At 36.3% G+C, this 20,531-nt stretch overlaps 1 protein-coding gene across 3 annotated transcripts; it reads left to right on the forward strand.

The window, feature by feature from the left end:
* The first annotated feature begins 15,533 nt into the window (after positions 1-15,533).
* On the forward strand, positions 15,534-19,698 carry hmgn1b (high mobility group nucleosome binding domain 1b). Of its 3 annotated transcripts, none has more exons than XM_030153404.1 (6): positions 15,534-15,718; positions 17,019-17,034; positions 17,206-17,237; positions 17,367-17,408; positions 17,852-17,959; positions 18,653-19,698. In XM_030153404.1, the coding sequence occupies exons 1-6, from the start codon at positions 15,701-15,703 to the stop codon at positions 18,698-18,700; spliced, it is 264 nt and encodes an 87-aa protein (XP_030009264.1). In that variant the 5' UTR covers positions 15,534-15,700; the 3' UTR covers positions 18,701-19,698. The 3 variants fall into 3 exon arrangements, with proteins under 3 accessions (XP_030009264.1, XP_030009263.1, XP_030009262.1); XM_030153403.1 differs by having other exon boundaries at positions 15,535-15,719; positions 17,023-17,042; positions 17,208-17,237; XM_030153402.1 differs by having other exon boundaries at positions 15,538-15,718; positions 17,019-17,042; positions 17,208-17,237.
* Positions 19,699-20,531: the final 833 nt, after the last annotated feature.

Below are 20,531 nucleotides of genomic sequence, written 5' to 3' on the forward strand. Positions count from 1 at the left end.
AGGGGCTTCTGAACTGCTCTTAGTCTGGCCCGTCACCCAGGACCTGTTTGCCTTGGGAGACCCTACCAGGGGCATAGAGCCCCCCACAACATAGCTACTGGGATCATTCAGGCACTCAAACTCCCCCACCACGATAAGGTGGCAGTTCAAGGGGGAGAGGGAAGTCTGGGCGTCCCTGCTTAGACTGTTACCCCCGTGACCCGGCCCCGGAAGAAGCGGAAGAGAATGGATGGATGGACTACGGCAAGGATGACAAAAGATATGAAAAAACTAAAACTAAGCACTTAGAGAAAAACAAAAACTGATAAAAACTAGCAAACCTGCACTAAAAACTAATTCAAATGAACTGAATTACAGAAAAAAAAGCCAACACTAAATAAAACTAAACTAGAAGGAAAAATCCCAGACTATTAGAACCTTGGTTGGGACAGTTGGGCCGGTTCTGGCCCATGGACCACGTGTTTGACAGCGCTGCCGTAGGGCCAGCGCTGCCTTTCAGCTGGGCCGTGTTCCCTCCCCTCACTAAGAGGGAAAACAGAGAGCGAAAAGGCGCGAAAGGGCAGCAACAGGCAGCAGCTGTGATGGAAGGGCTGCTCCGTCCTCAACACAACAACAGCATTGTTATCTGAGACCTACCTAATGTCTTCTCCCCTCCCCCTCCCCCTAACCCCAGCCACAGCCCCTGCCCGTCCCTTCGCCTCCCTCCCTCCCTCTCCCTCCCTCCGTCCTCCTCATGTATATATAGTATTCTGGCAGAGGGACTCCCGCAAAGAGCTGCAGGACGTTTCTCCACAAAGCCGTGATTTTGATCTGCCTCTCACGTCGGTGTATGTTGAACTCAGATTACTTCAAAATGAGAAGAGCCAGACATAATCCTCCCATGTAGCTTCTACCTAAAGCCTGAGCTCCAGCTGAGAACAGACACAAACCCTTTGTATCTGATCTTCGCTCAGTTAAATTCCTCTTAAAAACATGTGGAACTGGTTTTAAAACTGCTCTGCGGAGTGTGACTCTGCTGCAAACTCAACTGGTTGTTGTGAGTTACAACATGAACAAACAGGGCGTCTTTTTCTCTCTCTCTAACGTTTACGTCCTGAAGGCGTGTTGGACAGATCATAAACCAGGCTTTTCCCTCCATTTACAGAAAACACTTAAAACAGACGAATGTAAACTCAGTGTGGAGGTTTTCAAACCACATGGCCCCAAACATTTCAGAGCAAAACACATAAAAATGATGAGGCGTCTCCTCTGGACTCAAATTCATACAATTCTATCATAAGCTTCCTTCTTCTACTACGGTGAATTAAATACATCTTATCTCGTTGCAGCTTTTGCATTATTTTCATTTTTTTGCTTCTTGTTTTCATCCTGTTACATGTTTTATGTTCTTGTTGTGTCTTTTACTTTGTTTCTTGCTGTTGCATGTTGTATAGTTTTTTTTCATTTTGCTGCGTCTTTTGCAGTTTTCATCTTTGACACCATTTTATTCCTGTTGCTTATTGTTACGTTGTTTTCATTTTGTTGCAGCTTTTCCATCATTTTGAACTTGTGTCTTTCACATTGTCTTGTTGTGACTGTGTCATCATTTTGTTTTTTTTTTTTATGTTGTTTTCATTTTGTTGTGTCTTTTATGTAATTTTCATATTTCGCATCATTTTCATGTTGTGTCTTTCGCGTTGTTTTCATGTTGTTGCATTTTTTTTTATGTTGTTTTCATGTTGTTGCGCCTTTTACGGTGTTTTCATGTTGTTGCGTCTTCAGTTGTTTTCACCTTGTTGTGTCTTTTTCATTGTCTTCATGTTGTTCCATCTTTTTACATTGTGTTCATGTTGTTGCGTCTTTTACGTTGTTTTCATGTTGTTGCATCTTTTATGTTGTTTTCATGTTATAATATAATGAGTTTATATTTTACTCTGACAATTGCTGACCCAATAAAAACGGCTCCTTGACCCATTTCTTCCAGATTTAATGGTTACAGCTGGTCCACAACGGGCATCTTTACTCCAATTTGCTTTTAATTTCTCTGTGCATTGTTCATTTTCTTGTCTGCTCTAGATTTTCCAGATGTTTGTATTCAGATATGGTCGGAATAACAGTGAAAACTAGGATATGTTCTTAGTCATTATAACATATGTAGTACTCACAAACGTATGGTAAACGTTGGAGCTCAAACCCTGCAGAGCCCAGTTTAGTTCCTGCTCCTGGTCACCTTTGTTAAACACTTTTGTTCCCTTTCTCCTTTTCACTATCATCTGTAAAATAAAGACATAAAAAAACCCATAAAGAAAGAGAAACAAATGAAGGCCAAAGTCAGTGCAGAAGTGTTCTGATGCATGTTCTCCTGCAGCAGTAATGCAGCTGTGAGCGTCTGAAGATGTTACCACCCTCATATACCAACATGCATGAGTGTGTGATCTGATCTGATTAAACTGTTCACACTTTTACATGAAGCATGGAGGCATCTGGACAGGAATCTACTGGGTGTCAAAGGGGGATGGGCTGCTTTGAAATCGTCTCTAGGTACGAAATACTGCCACTTCAAGTTTTACCAACCACCAAAGCAATGTGCCATAAACACACTTCTGTAACTCACTTTATGACCAAGTTTATTTTAACCCTTTCATGCATGAATTATGAGAGCCTTTATCAAGATTTTTATTCTTGAGTGTTTTTATTCCTCTAGGCATTTAAAAAAACAATGCGATTGAAATTGTTTTTAGGAACCCATTTTTCATGGAGTTGCAAAAATGTCCACTCAGCTGGACGGCATGCATTTAATTTTTGAAGCAAAGAAACATATTTACTGATAAACTGTGTGAAAACTATGAAATGACAACATTTTTAATGCAGCTAATCTGACGTTTTCTCACATTTTAACATACACTAATACTAGTCATTACTCACTTCATGGAGATAACTATGGGAACAAAAAACCCACAAAAACCTGTTAATTACAGTTTAATAACAGTAACAAGCAACTGATTTACACTCAAACATGTTAGTGCAGATCAGGTTTGTCAACAACAGTAAAGTTACAGTAACAGTATGAATTGGAGTGTATGGGATGGTGCATGCACTGCAAAAATCTAAATCTTACCAAGTATATTTTTCTTATTTCTTGTCAAAATATCTCATCACACTTAAAATAAGACAGTAAAAGTTTTTTGCTTAATTTAAGCAAAAAAATCTGCCAGTGGAACAAGTGAAAATTATCTTGGTAAGATTTCTTGAAATAAGATTTTCCAGATCTATTGTCTATAAATCAGTTCTTATATCTCAGTGAAAAGTTAGTCTTTAGGTGATTATGTCTTATTTCAAGTGTGATAAGATATTGGAATTAAAGATGAGAAAAATACACTTGGTAAGATTTAGATTTTTGCAGAGTGAGCGTCCACTGTGTTCGCTTATATGGAACTAAAAATACAAAATCCATGAATATACAAGATAACAGCTGTCCACTGTAGTTACCACTATGCATGAAAGGGTTAATACCTGAAGTACAGATTTTAGTTCAGGATTAACAGGAGATTTCCATAATTTCACTGTCAGATGTTCAGCAACAGCAGTTACAGCTTTGGAAATGATCATTTGACAGGTTTGATGTAACGCTGAAATGAGTTTTCTGCAGATATTTGGCTGATTCCACTGTGCTCCTCTTCATAAAAAGCCAAAATAGTTCCTAATTGTTCAGTTTTCTTTTCCTGGGTGAGATATAGAATACTTTGAATTCTCTTATTGGTAGAAAAGTAGCTGTTGTGTATTGACTTCATATCCTTTTACATACAAAGGTGTGTTTTATACACTAGTGGCATTGTACCCGTGGTGCCAATGTACGATAGCATGAGAGGCTAAAATCTCCCAGCATACCTCACAACATTTGAATACGGACATAAAATTGTGCCTAGTAGATAGTCAGGTAATGTTTCTATTCATTTGGTGAGTTTGGCAGTGATCGGGCCTGTGAAGGCTGAGGAAAACCCGTACAAACGCCCTCCTGTGCTGCAACATCGATCAGACGGACGGACACAGAACGTGTATTATATAGTAGGATGTAACCTGTGACTGAAAAAACGCAGTAAAGTAAGTTGGGAAAAGTAGCTGTCGCACATATATGAGCTAAATGTTTTTGGTTGTTTGGTGCAAAATTTGAAAATTTGCCTTTTTCAACATGTGTTTTATACACAATTTATCAATGTATTATTTCCTGAATGTTGTAAATTACTGTAATTATTCAAACACAATGAAGTCCAAACAAATGCATCTGTCTTGAAGGACCATTTCTGCAGAGAAATCACACTTGTGTTGGTTGACTTAGTCTGAACATTTAGTAAATTAGTCCAGAAATCATCAATAATCTGCCTAATTTTACAAAGTTTGTAAAAAAAAGAAGCACTTGTACATGTTTGATTAATCATTTCATCATATTATCTTATGTTCGTTTTTGCAGTTTTACTGAATTTTATCCTGTTCCTGGATGGGATCTGTTGTTTCTATATTAGTTTAAAGAACCTTGTAAGTGTGGTTTTAAAGATGCAATAAAAATACAGTTTATAATTATTATTAATACATTATAGTACGTTACACATCTCTGTTCTGGAAACACTGGTATGAGTGCCTCTTGAAAGTATAGAGGGTTTTTTTTTTTTTTTAATTTTTTATTGTGTTTGTATTTATCTGTTTGCTTTTTAAGGTGGACCATGAGTCTGTAATAAAGCTTATCTATCTATCTATCTATCTATCTATCTATCTATCTATCTATCTATCTATCTATCTATCTATCTATCTATCTATCTATCTATCTATCTATTATTATTATTATTATTATTATTATTATTATTATTATTACTGGACCTTCAGTCTGAGTAACAACATCTCAAATATTTCATGTTGCATTCACAGACCTCATGAACCCTCTCTAGTTCTAATGCAGGATCACTTCTGCTGCTTGTATTTACAGACAAATTTGCATTTGTTTTTAACAGACTTTACAGCATTTGTTTACCTTAAACGTGACAGGCAGGTGTGATGTGGGCCAAAGGGACAAACTGCAAACATGATCAAACTTGGGCGTCTGCTTCAACTGCTGCAGAAAGCAACCCAGCAGGAAATGTCAGCTGACTGTGAGTTCAGAAGGAGGAACAGCAGTAATGTAGAAAACTCATAATACACCTCAGACTTAATCATCTGATTCCTTTTAGAGTCAAATAACCTGAGTCAGACAAATGATGTTATGGCTGATTGAAGAAAAAGTGCATATGAGGAGTATGTACACAAATGTCATGAGCTTCAGAAGGAAAAACTACGATCACAGCAGCAAAACCAATGGACAAACTAGACAATACCATAGATTTACCGAGGACTGAGTCTGGTGTCAGCCTCTACTCAAACCCACAGCTCTTCTACCTTCGTGTTCTTGAACGCACCACGAAGCCCATAGACCAGGGCTGTCAAACTCCTTTTAGTTCAGGGGCCATATTCACCCCAATATGATCTGAAGTGGGCCGGACCAGGAGAATAATAACAGTGAAAAACGTAAAATTACATTATAATGTTTACATCTGCAACGTTTCCTTAAAAATCTGAAAAACATGAAAAACTTGAAATGTCTTAAGAAAAACAAGTGCATTTTTAACAATATTCTGCCTCAGTTTATCATTTACACATGTGAATTATAACTTACATTACAATTACAAACACACAAAACATTTAACAACAAGCAGAATATGTAAAACTGCATGTACTTCTCTTAAGATATTTCAGGTTGTTCATATTTGTTCAGGTTATTCAAATTTTTTTGTAAAAGGATAGTTTGTTAATGCACATATTTACATGTAATTTTACTTTTTTTATACTAAAACAAAGATGAAATCTGCAGTTGTCATTATTTATAGGTTATTATGATACTGTTTTACTGGTCTGACCCAGTAGAGATCTAATTGGTCTGTATGTGGGACCTGAATTAATGTAACTTTTGCATTTCACAAATTCATTCCACGGGCTGGATTTGGCCCCCGGGCCACATGTTTGACATCTGTGCCATAGACAGGTTTGATTTTTGTTCCACTACTGTTAAGAATAAATTGTTCATATCTTTTTGCTCGAATATTTATCTCTGCTATTTATAGGTTAATTTTAAACGTCGTACTGCTCACTCAGTCAGAGTGGCTTTTAACAATGCATTCTGTATTGTACATGGTTTTTATTGTAGCTGTAGTGCCAGTGGTATGTTCTGTTTTAATAATGTTTGCTCTCATTACGAGATGTTACGGAAAGCAAGTTTGAATTTTATACTGCGTTTAAGTCACTCTACAAATGTTGTGGTTTTTACAATTGTTAACTCTGACTTTTATGCAGATTCTACACTTGTTAAATACTGGCACCAGCATCTTTAGACTTGTTATTGAAGATAGGGTGTGTGCATGTGTATGGTTTATATATATATATATATATATATATATATATATATATATATATATATATATATATATATATGTATATGTATATATATATATATATATATATATATATATATATATATATATGTATGTATATATATATATGTATATATATATATGTATGTATGTATATATATATATATATATATATATATATGTATATATATGTGTGTGTATATATGTGTGTGTATGTATATATATATATGTATATATATATATATATATATATATATATATATATATGTATGTATATAAAACCCTTTTTTTTTATTTATTTATTTTTATTTATTTATTTATTTTAGTGTTTATTATACTCTATGGACTGTAATTATTTACATGTCTGATACAAATAAATAAATGAAATGAACTTTGCCAAAGCTCTGTAGATTGCTGTTTACAAGGTGTCCCTGAATCCACCGTGCAGTTGCTGACGCTGTATATCTTCATCTGTCAAACTCCAACACAAGCCCCGTTAAAATGCACCCTGAGATATCCAAACACAAGTATCTGTTCAGACCTTAGACCAGGGGTGTCGAACTCATTTTAGTTCAGTTCCACATTCAGCCCAGTATGATCTCAAATGGGCTGGACCAGTAAAATAATAACAGTGAAAAACATAAAATTACATTATGATAATATTTACATCTACGACGTGAACAACTTGAAATGTCTTAAGAAAAACAAGTGCATTTTTAAACAATGCTATGCCTCAGTTTATCATTTACACATGTGCGTTAAAACTTCCATTACAATTACAAATACACAAAAAAATTTAGTAACAAGCTGAATATTGGTAAAATTGCATTTACTTCTCTTAAGACATTTCAGGTTGTTCATATTTGTTCAGGTTATTCACATTTTTTGTAAAAGGATAGTTTGTTAATGCGCACTTATTCATGTAATTTTACTTTTTTGCACGAAAACAAAGATCAAATCTGCAGTTGTCATTATTTATAGGTTATTATGATACTATTTTACTGGTCTGACCTAGTTCAAATCTAATTGGTCAGTATGTGGAACCTGAATTCAAATGATTTTACACCATTGATCGTTAATATCTTTAGTGTAATTTTTGCATTTCACTAATTCATCCTACGGGCCGGATTGGACCCTTTAGCGGGCCAGATTTAGCCCCTGGGTCGCATGTTTGACACCTGTGCCATAGACTTTACCAAAGCTATGTAGATTGCAGTTTACAAGGTGTCCCTGAATCCACCGTGCAGTGGCTGACGCTGTATATCCTCATATGTCAAACTCCAACACAAGCCCCATGAACATGCACCCTGAGATATCCAAATACAAGAATCTGTTCAGACCTTAGACAATAATCCTGTGTCCAAGTCTAATTCCACCTTTGTCTCTGTTGTTTTTGCAGGGTTGAAATGAGCATACATATTTATTTCTTGTCACCTTTTTGTCAGATAAAACACGAAAATACTGGAAATATATGCGCAGCCTTCAAAGACACAGAAAACTGAACTAAATGTGTTGTAAAGGTTAAAGTCACTATTTGCTGTGACCTCTGACCCCATGACAAGAAGCAGCACAAACAGTTAGAAAAAATATCTGACAGGTGTTGAATGAAACCTGGTGTAAAATATCCGAAAATGAATATCATATTTTCTGAACAAAACAGTTAAACTCGATAGGTGCACTAAATACGACCACTTTGGTTTATAGAAAGTGTTTTTTCTTAAACTTTTGTTTTTCCTGCTGTTCATACTTCATACATATCAGATTGGATCTTAACCCTTTCATGCATGAATTATGAGAACCTTAATCAAGATTTTTTTTCCTGAGTGTTTTTATTCCTCTTTAGGCATGAAAAAAAAAAAACAATGTGATTGATTTTTTTTTTTTTTTTTAAATCAACCTGTTTTTCATGGAGTTACAAAAATGTCCACTCAGCTACACCATGAATTTTATTCTTGAAGCAAAGAAACATGTATTTAAAACCCAATATCATAAAGTGATATGAAAACAGTGAAATGAAACCATGTTTAATGCAGCTAATCTGATGTTTTCTCACATTTTAACATATTCTAATACTAGTTATTTCTCACTTCATGGAGATGATATGCAAAAAAATAAATATTACCAATTGATTTCCACTCAAGAACCAACCAAGAACAGCAAAGTTACAATTATGGTATGAATTGCAGTTTATGAGATGATGCATAAGTGTCCACTGTGTTGGTTGATATGGAACTAAAACAACAAAACTCATGAATATACAAGAGTAAAGCTGTAGAGTAACTCTCCACTGTAATGACCACTATGCATGAAAGGGTTAATACAGAGACAAATGCATATGTGTGGACATTAGAACTTTAATAAACCAACACACAGAATGTTGGAACAGGTCTTCTGCACAGGACTGTGTCTCCAAACATGTCTGTTTGAGGTGCACATAAACAAACTCATCCATTAGGGTAAACACTGTAAGTATGTTGATTAGCTTTAAGTTTGTACTGTCTCTTTACTAACGTATTTCCATGTATTGCTTGACGGTGGCAGGCGGAGGTTTTCATGTCTGTTACTGCATAAGGCAGCGTTTTTCAACCATGGGGTCGGGACCCCATGTGGGGTCGCCTGGAATTCAAATGGGGTCGCCTGAAATTTCTCGTAACTGATGAAAATAAAAATAAAAACTTACAAATAAGAAATATATGATGAGTTGAGAGACAATCCCAATCCATAACAGACATGACAAACTGTGAGTGTGAAACTGCAGCACTGTGGTTCTGTTTATGTGTCAAATGTTCATTGTGGTCAGTTTCAGATGCTGCAGCTCTTTCATAATTCAGAGTTTCAGTTCTTGTTTGTTCAGTATTAATTGTCCTCCTTGTAAATCACAGCTGGACTGACTGTACATATCCTGACCAAGGAAAATCCAATTCTCCCTTTGTGCAGTAATCTACACCTGGATTTACTGCCTCCATCCATAATAATATACATTATATAGACTAAATGTGTCTAAAATTAACATTTATTTTCAACATAGTATAGCAAACTATCACAGGATAAAAAAAAAAATAATAAAAAAAATGTCTCCGTTTTGAATGTCTGGGGTCTCCAGAAATTTGTGATGTTAAAAAGGGGCCACGAGCCAAAAAAGGTTAGAAACCACTGGCGTAAGGAGACACAGTGAACCCATCAATACACTTTTACTTTGCTTCAGCGGTGACAAAGGCCTAAGGATCTCCAAAAGTAAAGCCAATGTGGAACTATTTCAACCCATAAAGACCCAGTGCTACTAATGTGGCAGTTCCCATAAGGATTTTTTCTCTCTTTTTATCTTTTCTAAAGTGATTTATCACCATTTATTATAATATTATCCTTTGTATTTTGAATTTTTCATTTAAAATCAGGTATTTATCTATATTCAGTTTACTGATCATGTAGATCACAGGCGTCAAACATTTGGTCTGGGGGCCAAATCTGGCCCGCCAAAGGGTCCAGTCCAGCCCTTAGGATGAATTTGTGAAATGCAAAAATTACACAAAGACATTAACAATCTTTTTAGTTCAGTTTCCACATTCAGACCAATTCAATCTCCAGTGGGCAGGATTCAGTAAAATACTATCATAATAACATATAAATAATGACAACTCCAAATTTTTCTCTTTGTAAATGTAAACATTTTCATATATTTACATGAAAACAAAGTATAATTTTGCAAAAAATGTGAATAACCTGAACAAATATGAACAACCTGAAATGTCTTAAGAGAAATAAGTGAAACTTTAACACTTTTCTGCCTGTTACTAAATGTTTTGTGTGTTTGTAGATCCACTGTGATCTGTACGTTATAATGAACATGTGGAAATGATAAACTGAGGCAGAATATTGTTAAAATTACACGTATTTTTTCAGTTTGTTCATGTTATTCACATCTTTTGAAAGGATAGTTTGTAGATGTAAACCTTTTCATAATGTATATTTACTTTTTTTGCTCTAAAACATAGAGAAAAGTTTGGAGTTGACATTATTTATATATTATTATGTTATTATTTTACTGGTTCGGTCCACTTCAGATCAAATTTAGCTGAATGTGGAACTGAACTAACATGAGTTTGACAGCCCCAGTGTAGATGCTTTCATGAAAGCTCAAGTTATTATATCAAAAAGAGAGAAAACTGAAGAAAAAGTGACTTTTCCAGTCAAATATATCATTAACTGAACATAAACCAAACATCTCCATCCACTGTCATTGATCCAACTCCGTGGGTTTTATTGGTGAATCAATGTTGTAGAAGATGACAGTGTTTCCACGGTAACTACGGAGCCTCTGAACATCCAAATGGGTCATATCTGATGACGATAAAAAGATGACAAACTGCATTTAACACCAATTATTATCATGGATTGATAGGATTTGTGGTTCAACAATTATTCAACATGTTAGATCAGTAGATGCGTTTCGTCGCCGGTGGATGTTTGGGTCTTTATGAGTTAACATTGTAATACCACTGATGGCCACTTGGGGGTGGCTCCAGAACACCCCAGGTCCTATGGACTTACATTGAACTATACTCTAAAAATACCAAGTCAATAATTTTTCTCCAGGTCTGAACTGATCTGTTTTATTTGGACCCTCTAATTCAGTGGTTCCCAATTTTTTTTTGGCTCGTGACCCCATTTTAACGTCACAAATTTCTGACAGTTTGATAAATACCAGTGGGTGGAGACACTTGTTTTATGTCCAGTTTATGATCACTTTTTCTTCCATTTTCTCTGATTTTCATATAACCTTCAACTTTAATTTGAGCTTTTATGGACATCAATCATGATCAGTAAATTAAATATAGGAGAACACCTGATTTTCATTTAAGAATGCAAAAATACTGAGCATAATATTAGAATAAATGGTGATAAATCACTTTGAGAACTGCCGCAAAAGTAGCATTGGGTCTTTATGGGTTAAGCAATAAAACTTCTTTATGAATCTCTGAATAAAGTGAATTTATGTGAACTGGAGATTCTGTTTCCTCACAACAGTGGTGTCCAGTCGTCTCAGTCAGCAGCTCATTGGTGTGGGCTTGTGGGAAAATTTTAGACGTCTTTAAAACACACAAATATGACACGGTGGGTCAGCTGAGTCAGCAGTCCATCAGTGTGTCCCAGGATGCATTCTGTCCCAATCAGTCCTGTTCAGACTGCAACAGAATGTGGACAAATGTGTCCCAGACCACCTCCAAATGTGTCCTGAGTGCTTTCAGACATTAGAACTGAACACATGTGATAAGATTTACTATGACAGATGTTAATGCCAGGTTTGAATAGGACTCATGAGTCTCTAAACGACATAAAAAAACCACAGTATTGACTTTTTATTTCAGGACTGGTTCAGTCTGTGGATCCAATGTAAGCACTTGGAGTAAGAAAATGCACTATATACATCTAACCCATTATTATTATTATTATTATTATTATTATTATTATTATTATTATTATTACTATTATTATTATTATTACCATAGTTTGATACTTACTAAAGAATAAAAAAATGTTACAGCATTTGCTACTTGACAGGTGTTCATTATGGACTATACATGCACAAATAAATCATGGTTTAAAATAACACAAATGTGCATTCATTTAGCACCAAATCGCAACAGTAACTTCTAAAATTACTGATGCATGGAGTGAATTTGGATGTACATACGATATAACAGTTTTAGGGTGTAAAATCTGGTCTTGCATGTTGACATTTCTCTCACAAATATTGCGTTTGAGTAATGTTTGTCGGCAGATCAGCACAAAGTGCCAAGAACAGGTTATGTAATGTGATGCATTTCCTCCTGAACTGCATGCAGACAGTGGTGGCACCAAGGGGGGGCATGGGGGGGCAAATGCCCCCCTAGTCGCAACCTTTGCCCCCCCACCCAGATTTGGGTAAATCTTTGGGAAAATTCGGGCAACGAAGAAATATGAAAAATCCGTCAATGAAAGCGTACATAACACATTTTGATCCACTTATAATCCAACCAGGCAGACATGCAGAGGTTGTTTCTTATGAATAATAGAGTTCTAGGTTCATAATGATATGTGTGCCTTCAGTTCTGGAATGGATGAATACCTCCGCTTGTATTGCATTCATCTTTCTTCTACATAAGAAATCTAAAGCAAAGAATTGGCACGAGTAGCATAAGGACTCGTTTTTTATGTTCTAAACCCACCTATTAATTACAAACAGTTTTGTTAACTGTTCAGGTCTGTTTTATCACTCAGTTTAAATTTCTGCTAGAAGATTATAGCGGCCGGTATGAAAGTGTACCTAAGCCTACAGATGTTGTCAGTGATTATATACATGTACATGTAGTTGAAGCCATTGTATATATGTTTGATTAGTTGGTTAGGCTATTAATTTTATTTTGTTATCAACATTTATTAACTTGCATACATTGGCATTGCTGTTTGTTTGCGGCATGGTTTTCTGATGTGTTTAGAGAAATATGTGAAAGTAGATTGTACCTATTAAATAATCAGAACAGAAAGTCTGAGTTGTTCATGCTGTAGTTTTTTAACAAATACCTTGAATACATTAAGTATTACCTGATTTTACCTAAAATTGCCCTCTATATAAAGTGTAACAGATAGGCTATAATATATATATATATATATATATATGTATATATATATATATATATATATATATATATATATATATATATATATATATATATATATATATATATATATATATATATATATACATAGCAGCTGCTAAAGTGCAAAGCGTTAATTTCGCGTGCTATGTGCAAAATTTTTTTGTCCCCCCCAACATTTTCTTTGCCCTCCAGTTGCCCCCCCACTTTTAAAATCCTGGTGCCGCCACTGCATGCAGACAAGGTTTATAAAGCTAAATTTGGCTTTGGAGGTGTATTTATTTGATCTGTAGGTTAGTTTATATTCTAGGGCTGCAGATTTTAGCGAGAAGCCAACAGTTTCTCTTGGAATTTTGCATGTGATGACTGAAATTCACATGCACTCTTGCAGGAAAATAAAGAATACTGCTGTGTAGTGATGTGCATAAAGGGGAGTGCATAACTATAGCAGGGTTTTAATGGTGTTAGGAGTTCAAATATGTGCAGAATAAGGCAGAATCAGCCCCCCTGCTCATATTTTGGGTCATGGGGAAATAATAATAATAATAATAATAATAATAATAATAATAATAATAATAATAATAATAATAATACCATAGTTTGATATTTACTAAAGAAAAAGAAAATGTTACAGCATTTACTACTTGACAGGTGTTCATTATGGACTACACATGTACAAATAAAGCAAGGATTAAAATAACACAAATGTGCATTCATTCAACACCAGATCGCAACAGTAATTTCTAAAATTACTGATGCATGGAGTGAATTTGGATGTACATGCATTATAACAGTTTTAGGGTGTAAAATCTGGTCTTGCATGTTGACATTTTTCTCACAAATATTGCGTTTGAGTAATTTTTGTCGGCAGATCAGCACAAAGTGCCAAGAACATGTTATGTAATGTGATGCATTTCCTCCTGAACTGCATGCAGACAAAGTTTATAAAGCTAAATTTAGGTAAGGGCTGCAGATTTTAGCGAGAAGCCAACAGTTTCTCTTGGAATTTTGCATGTGATGACTGAAATTCACATGCACTCTTGTAGGAAAATAAAGAATACTGCTGTGTAGTGATGTGCATAAAGGGGAGTGCATAACTATAGCAGGGTTTTAATGGTGTTAGGAGTTCAAATATGTGCAGAATAAGGCAGAATCAGCCCCCGTGCTCATATTTTGGGTCATGGGGAAATAATAATAATAATAATAATAATAATAATAATAATAATAATAATAATAATAATAATACCATAGTTTGATATTTACTAAAGAAAAAGAAAATGTTACAGCATTTACTACTTGACAGGTGTTCATTATGGACTACACATGTACAAATAAAGCAAGGATTAAAATAACAGAAATGTGCATTCATTCAGCGCCAGATCGCAACAATAACTTCTAAAATTACTGATGCATGGAGTGAATTTGGATGTACATGCATTATAACAGTTTTAGGGTGTAAAATCTGGTCTTACCGAGAACATGTTACGTAATGTGATGCATTTCCTCCTGAACTGCATGCAGACAAGGTTTATAAAGCTAAATTTGGTTTTGGAAGTGTATTTATTTGATCTGTAGGTAAGGGCTGCAGATTTTAGCGAGAAGCCAACAGTTTCGCTTGGAATTTTGCATGTGATGACTGAAATTCACATGCACTCTTGCAAGAAAATAAAGAATACTGCTGTGTAGTGATGTGCATAAAGGGGAGTGCATAACTATAGCAGGGTTTTAATGGTGTTAGGAGTTCAAATATGTGCAGAATAATGCAGAATCAGCCCCCGTGCTCATATTTTTGGGTCATGGGGAAATAAGAGGCAGCTCTGTCAGGGGTTGTCTCTATCATTCACCCCGGGGGGAAATGAATGTCTACGTGCAAATGTCTGAAATGACTCCAGCGGCTGTTTCCACTGACTGAAGTCATGTTTGGACTGTACACGGTGACAACAGCAGTAGAGCCCAGACCCAGAGCGGTGCAGGGCTCAGTGTGTGTGAGCTGAACCTTCCTGTACCCTGTCGCCATTTTCCACAGCTTAAATACAAAGGACTGGGCCAGGGGAGCACACACCCCTCTCTCAATCTACTGCCAATACATTGACTCTAATCACATTTTTGGAGCCGTATTCAAGCGTGGGGTGGCTTGTTTTAAACGTGCATTACTACGCAAATGCTTATATGTGCGTGGCTTAGCGATAAACGCTGATTAACCACCTCTTAGCGGGAAGAAAGGGCACATTTGAAGACAATTTTGTCTTGTTTCAGCAGATGGCTGCACTGGAAGACAAATAGCTCTCGACATTTGATGATTGACGGGTGATGCGGCCAATCAGGGGAAAGCTCGAGTTTGAAATCGCGTTGCTGACCGGTGTACGGACCAATCGGTGGGCGGCGAGGGCGGGAATTAGCCCCGTCAATCATGCAGGAAGTATAACGGTTTGAATAGGGAGGGAGGGGGAGAATCCAATCCGGTTTGAGCAGGTTTTTCTTCCAATGGAACATTAACGTCTCGCTGCGCTGTATTAGACTGTACTGGTACAGCCTTCTACACAACATAGCACTGTAATTTCTTCTGTATTGACTAACATTTAGCTGTTTTTTCCTGTTTTTTATTTTTTACAAAACACCCCACACAAACCAACCATGCCTAAGCGGAGCAAAGTGAGTAGACCGATGTTTTTCCTGCCTTCAGTAATAACAGCATTTCTAACCCACTACTGCACTTTGTCAGACAGGCTTGTTCCAGCTCGACTTGTTCTAAATAATTGCCTGAAAATGTCCGTTTTTTTCTCGTCTGTCTTCAGCTGAGAGTTTGTCCGAAGCGTAGTGTGTGTGTTTTGATTTTTTTTCCCTCGTCTTAGTGGCTCATTCTCGGTCTTATCTCATGCAGTGATTATCTTTGTGCCAAGTGGGTTTTGTGTGCCGTGTTTTTACCGCAGGACTGGGACTTGGACATTAGCATTTGTTGCTAATTTATTTCCCTCCATAATTCTGGACAAAGAGCAGCTGGTTTTCGCTTTCGATAGATGTGCTTTTCTGCAGGAAAAGTTGGCGGCATATTGATTATTTCCTCTGGGGGTCGTCGGGTTCGACGTGCTAGCAGCTACTGGTTAAAGTTTTCTTGCCGCTAAAATGCTAAATAAAAGTGTGTGTTTTAAGCTAGGTTAGCCGGAACGTTCAGGTTGTTGTTTGTGTGGAGGCGAACTCGTGCTTGTGGATTAAACATCAGTCGGAGATAATTTAATTAACCGTCGTCGTGTACGTGCATGTGTGCTTTTTGTGTTTTTATTGTCGCTTTCTGCACCGTGGCCGTGGAATGCATCGGTCGCTCGCCTCCTGTCGTGCCCTGTCGGTGGATCGTCGGCTCAGGCCAGTTGTAGGTTATGCAATGGCGAGCCTCCGTCAGCACAGCGCTGCTCCTGTTGCTGGGGGTTCTAGTAGATTCTGCTTCCACACCGACAGAGTCGCTGAGCATCTCGGAGTGACTATTTTCAAACGTGTGGCGGGAACGTACAGCACCCTGCTCGGGTTTTTTTCCTGCCCCCACCCCTCCCTCCTTCCTCTTGTCCATGCAATCCCATTTATTACCAATGAATGGATGTGTCGTGAGGAGGCGGAGTCCACCTCCTCCTCCTCCTCCTCCTCCTCCAGCAGTTTTACAGTAGCAGTAGCAGGGGCTACCTCTTTGTCACAGGAAAACATATTCTTGCCAGAAGTCGATGCGTTTCAGATTGTGCAATTTGCAGATGCATATCAGTCCTGCAGCTTCCTTCAACATACATGATCATATCTTGGTAACATTTAACCCAGTCTTAGTATTTTTGCAGAAATAAGTCCTATATGTGCAGTGATAGGCTGGAAACGCCCCCTTTTGGTTACATAACTAATACTCATATCCCGTGTCCCCAAAACACAGCATTACTCTCAAATATCTAATCTGATTTTCTTTTATTTCTTGCAGGCAACAGCAGATGGTGATTCAGCGGTAAGGAAAACACACCAACATTATTTCATTAGCAGCATCTGTACATTAATCTTATGTTATCACATGTTAATGAAGCACTCCACCTGTTTATCCACCAGGGGTCAGTAACAGCCCACTGGTAGGAGACACTGAATCAGAACTAATCTGTGTTCACTTTCTCCACAGCCCAAGAGGAGATCTCTCAGGTTGCAAGATGTAAGTATAAAAACAGCAGACAGTGAATTTGTCCCTTGTGGGATCAATAAAGCCTCTTCTAATCTAAAACAATATGCACACTGGTCAATGCATCCTTATGCCTAACATCAACAATTTGTTCCATCACAGAAACCACAACCTTCAAAGCCAGAGCCCAAAGCCAAAGCAAAGGTAAGAGTCTTATTACATCCACACTAAGGACTAGAAATATACATTCATCCACACTGATGAATGATACACTGTCTGAGCCTCATAATGAACACTGATCTTGACAAACTTTACGTTTCATCCACAAAGCTCACACTGTAGAAAATTCACTCACTTTCCCTTGAATTGAGCCCAGTATTTCAACACAAAGTGCTCAAAAGGTCAATGTAACCCACCACAGGATCAGAAAACCAGCATAATTGAGTTAATCAATCAGCTGTGTGGCCTGATTGGTTTCCTTATTTATTTTCTTAAAGTGTAAAGTAAATACAAAGTAAATCCAATAACAGACACATGCTGTCATAGTTTGTCATCCTCTGTCTTTATCTTGCATTAATAGTTTCAGGTGTGGATGGCTCTTGTTGGTGTTTATCTGTGTTGACATTAATGTTTTGTTGTTCTTGCAGAGGGGACCTGCTAAGGCTAAGAAAGCTAAGGAAGTGGAGAAGGCCAAGCCTGAGGAAAAGGCGCCAGAGGCCCCCGCTGAGAATGGCGAAGCCAAAGCTGAGGAAGAGGTGAGAATACGGTGCTTAGTCAAGGTTTTCACTGATGTTTTAAGCTTCACATGCAGCACCTATCCACATTAATGTACTGTTCAGTGCTGCAGATTGATTTATTTTTATTATTATAGGTTATTTTTTCATTAACGGATTGTTTTGATTTTAAAATATTTAAAAAAACTGGTGAAAACTCCAAACATATTCACTTTATTGTTACAGAAGCAACAAACTACAAAATATTCATACTAAGACACATGAATATGTTTTATCCAACTATAGATGATCAGTATTTTGCAGATTATTTTAATAGTCAACAATGAATCAATCCTTGCAATTCTGGTAAAATTATGTGGAGATAATCAAAACTAACTGAATGACTTTACTGTGTTTGCTAGTGATAACTTTCACATAACAGTCATAATACTGGTCCTAAATATATAATAAAATGATAATTTTAATTTATAGAGAACTTTTCAAAGTAAGTGTAAAGTGATTTATAGCAAAATAATTAAGCACAGAAAATAACAACAAATAGTAAAAAAAAAAAAAAAAGTGGGTAAAGAAGCAGCTCATGTAAAAGGAGATGAAATGATGAAAATTAGAAACTTTTTTAAGTCTTCGGGAAAACACTGGAACTGAGAATCGCATGAATCCTATCAAAAGTTGTCCATAAACCTGCATAACTAATGTGTTCTCTTTGTTTTTCAGACACCAGCTACAAATGCAGCTGAGGAGAAAGATGAGGCGGCAGAATAACATCTCTCCAACCACATCTTTTACCAGTGCTCCCTGTACCTCTTTTCTTGTACAATTCAGGGGAATATTTTTATCAACTATTTTCTAAATACAGGTTTTTTAGTAGTTTGATTGTAGAGAACACTTTTTTTTAATGAAAGAAAAAAGTCAATTTGGAAAACGGGGAAATTTCATCACCTCCCACAATTTTGCATCGCCATCAAAAAAAAAAAAAAAATTGCGGTCGTCGTTACTGTCAGTGGTTTTCATTTCAGTTTCTAAATGTGAAGGAGGGGAGGGCGCGGGACAGGTTACGGTGTCAACACAAACACGTCTGTCACAGGAGCTGGGCAACAACCGAAAGCGCTTGCCTGAGAGGATTACATTCCATATGCTTTATAAGGGACAGTGTATGTAATCTGGACTGGGGTGGGGACAGACAAAGTCACAGGGCAACTCATTGTTTTGTTGTTTATAATGAAAAAACAGTGTTTTAGAATGTTTGTAAGCTTTGTTCCTATATGTTAACTCTTGTACTCATGCAGTTTTCTTAATGAATCTGATCAATAAAACCTAAAATATCTAGTACTGGAGCTCTCCCTATCAGAACTGTGCATCATGTGTGTTGGTTGTGTCTGTTCTGTGATAGCATTGCAATAAATTTGTATAGCTGCTGTGAAAAAAAAAAAAGACAAAGGTTTTCAATCTTTCTATACGCAGTGTGTAAACGGTACATTGTAAGGATGATTAAAGTGGAATTAGTTTTTTGTTTTTTTTTTTTGTTTTTTTTTGGCCAAGCTAATGAGTTGTGTAACCGACTAAAAGCAACTGTTGAATGGCTTCTGAAGCACCAACGACAAACTGTAAGTTTATCTGAGATGTCAAATGCAGACCAGCAGTAGCAATATCCATGTGGGTTCAAGGTATCTGTATTCAGTACAAGTGTGCAGTTTCTTTTGTTTATAGATGTACCTGTGTAATGATTGTTTAAACCAATAAACATTGGTTGGTAGTTGTTACCCTGTTTCTTCTGATGCTACGGTCACACTGTTGGAAATAAAAGATTCAAAACTTAGGGTTAAGGACCTGAATGGGTCAGCTGATTTATTAAAAGGAAAATACACAATATCAGTGGTTCTCAAACTTTTTACAGTGGAGTACCCCCTGAAATAACTTTTTTTTTTTTTTTTTACCAAGTACCCCCAGCTCGCTTTTGCATTTTTGATTGAAAAAAATTCGGCGACATTTGTTCCTGTGCCAAAGGTGTCTGTTTATATTGTCAAAACTTTGTAAACAAACAACATATATTTAACTGTAATATATAAAAATAATTTGAAGTACATTTTGTGTGCAAAATTTAAACTGAATAGTGCCCTGTTTCACTAATAAGATAAATAAATAAATTGGTCAATTAATAAATGAACCTTTCATCAAAAAATAATTACTCGGCTACTCAAACTCATTTTGAATCACATAAAATAGAAATGTTTTTCAAATGTTACCAAAGTTTAAAAAAGATGATTGACAGTAAACCCATTATATGAATGTATTTATTATGTTTTATATTTCAACATTAATTGTCATTATTTATTTTGTATTCAGTACATGATGACTTATTTAATGTATTTCTCCCAAAAAAATTTCAAGGACCCCCTGGGTTTCTTCCCATGGACAAAAGTATATGGACATGTTGAATTCAGGTGTTTCTTTTCTAACAGGTTGGATACAAAATAAAAATGACATCTAATATAGTTTTATATTGGGATAAATATCATTGCATTGGTTAGTTTGGTTTAAATTATTATCTTTGCTTCCAAAATGCCTCAGCTGGTTTTTACTTCATTTCTCTCAA

The sequence above is a fragment of the Sphaeramia orbicularis genome, chromosome 14 (genome assembly GCF_902148855.1).
Source record: "Sphaeramia orbicularis chromosome 14, fSphaOr1.1, whole genome shotgun sequence".
Classification (NCBI taxonomy): Eukaryota; Metazoa; Chordata; class Actinopteri; order Kurtiformes; family Apogonidae; genus Sphaeramia; species Sphaeramia orbicularis.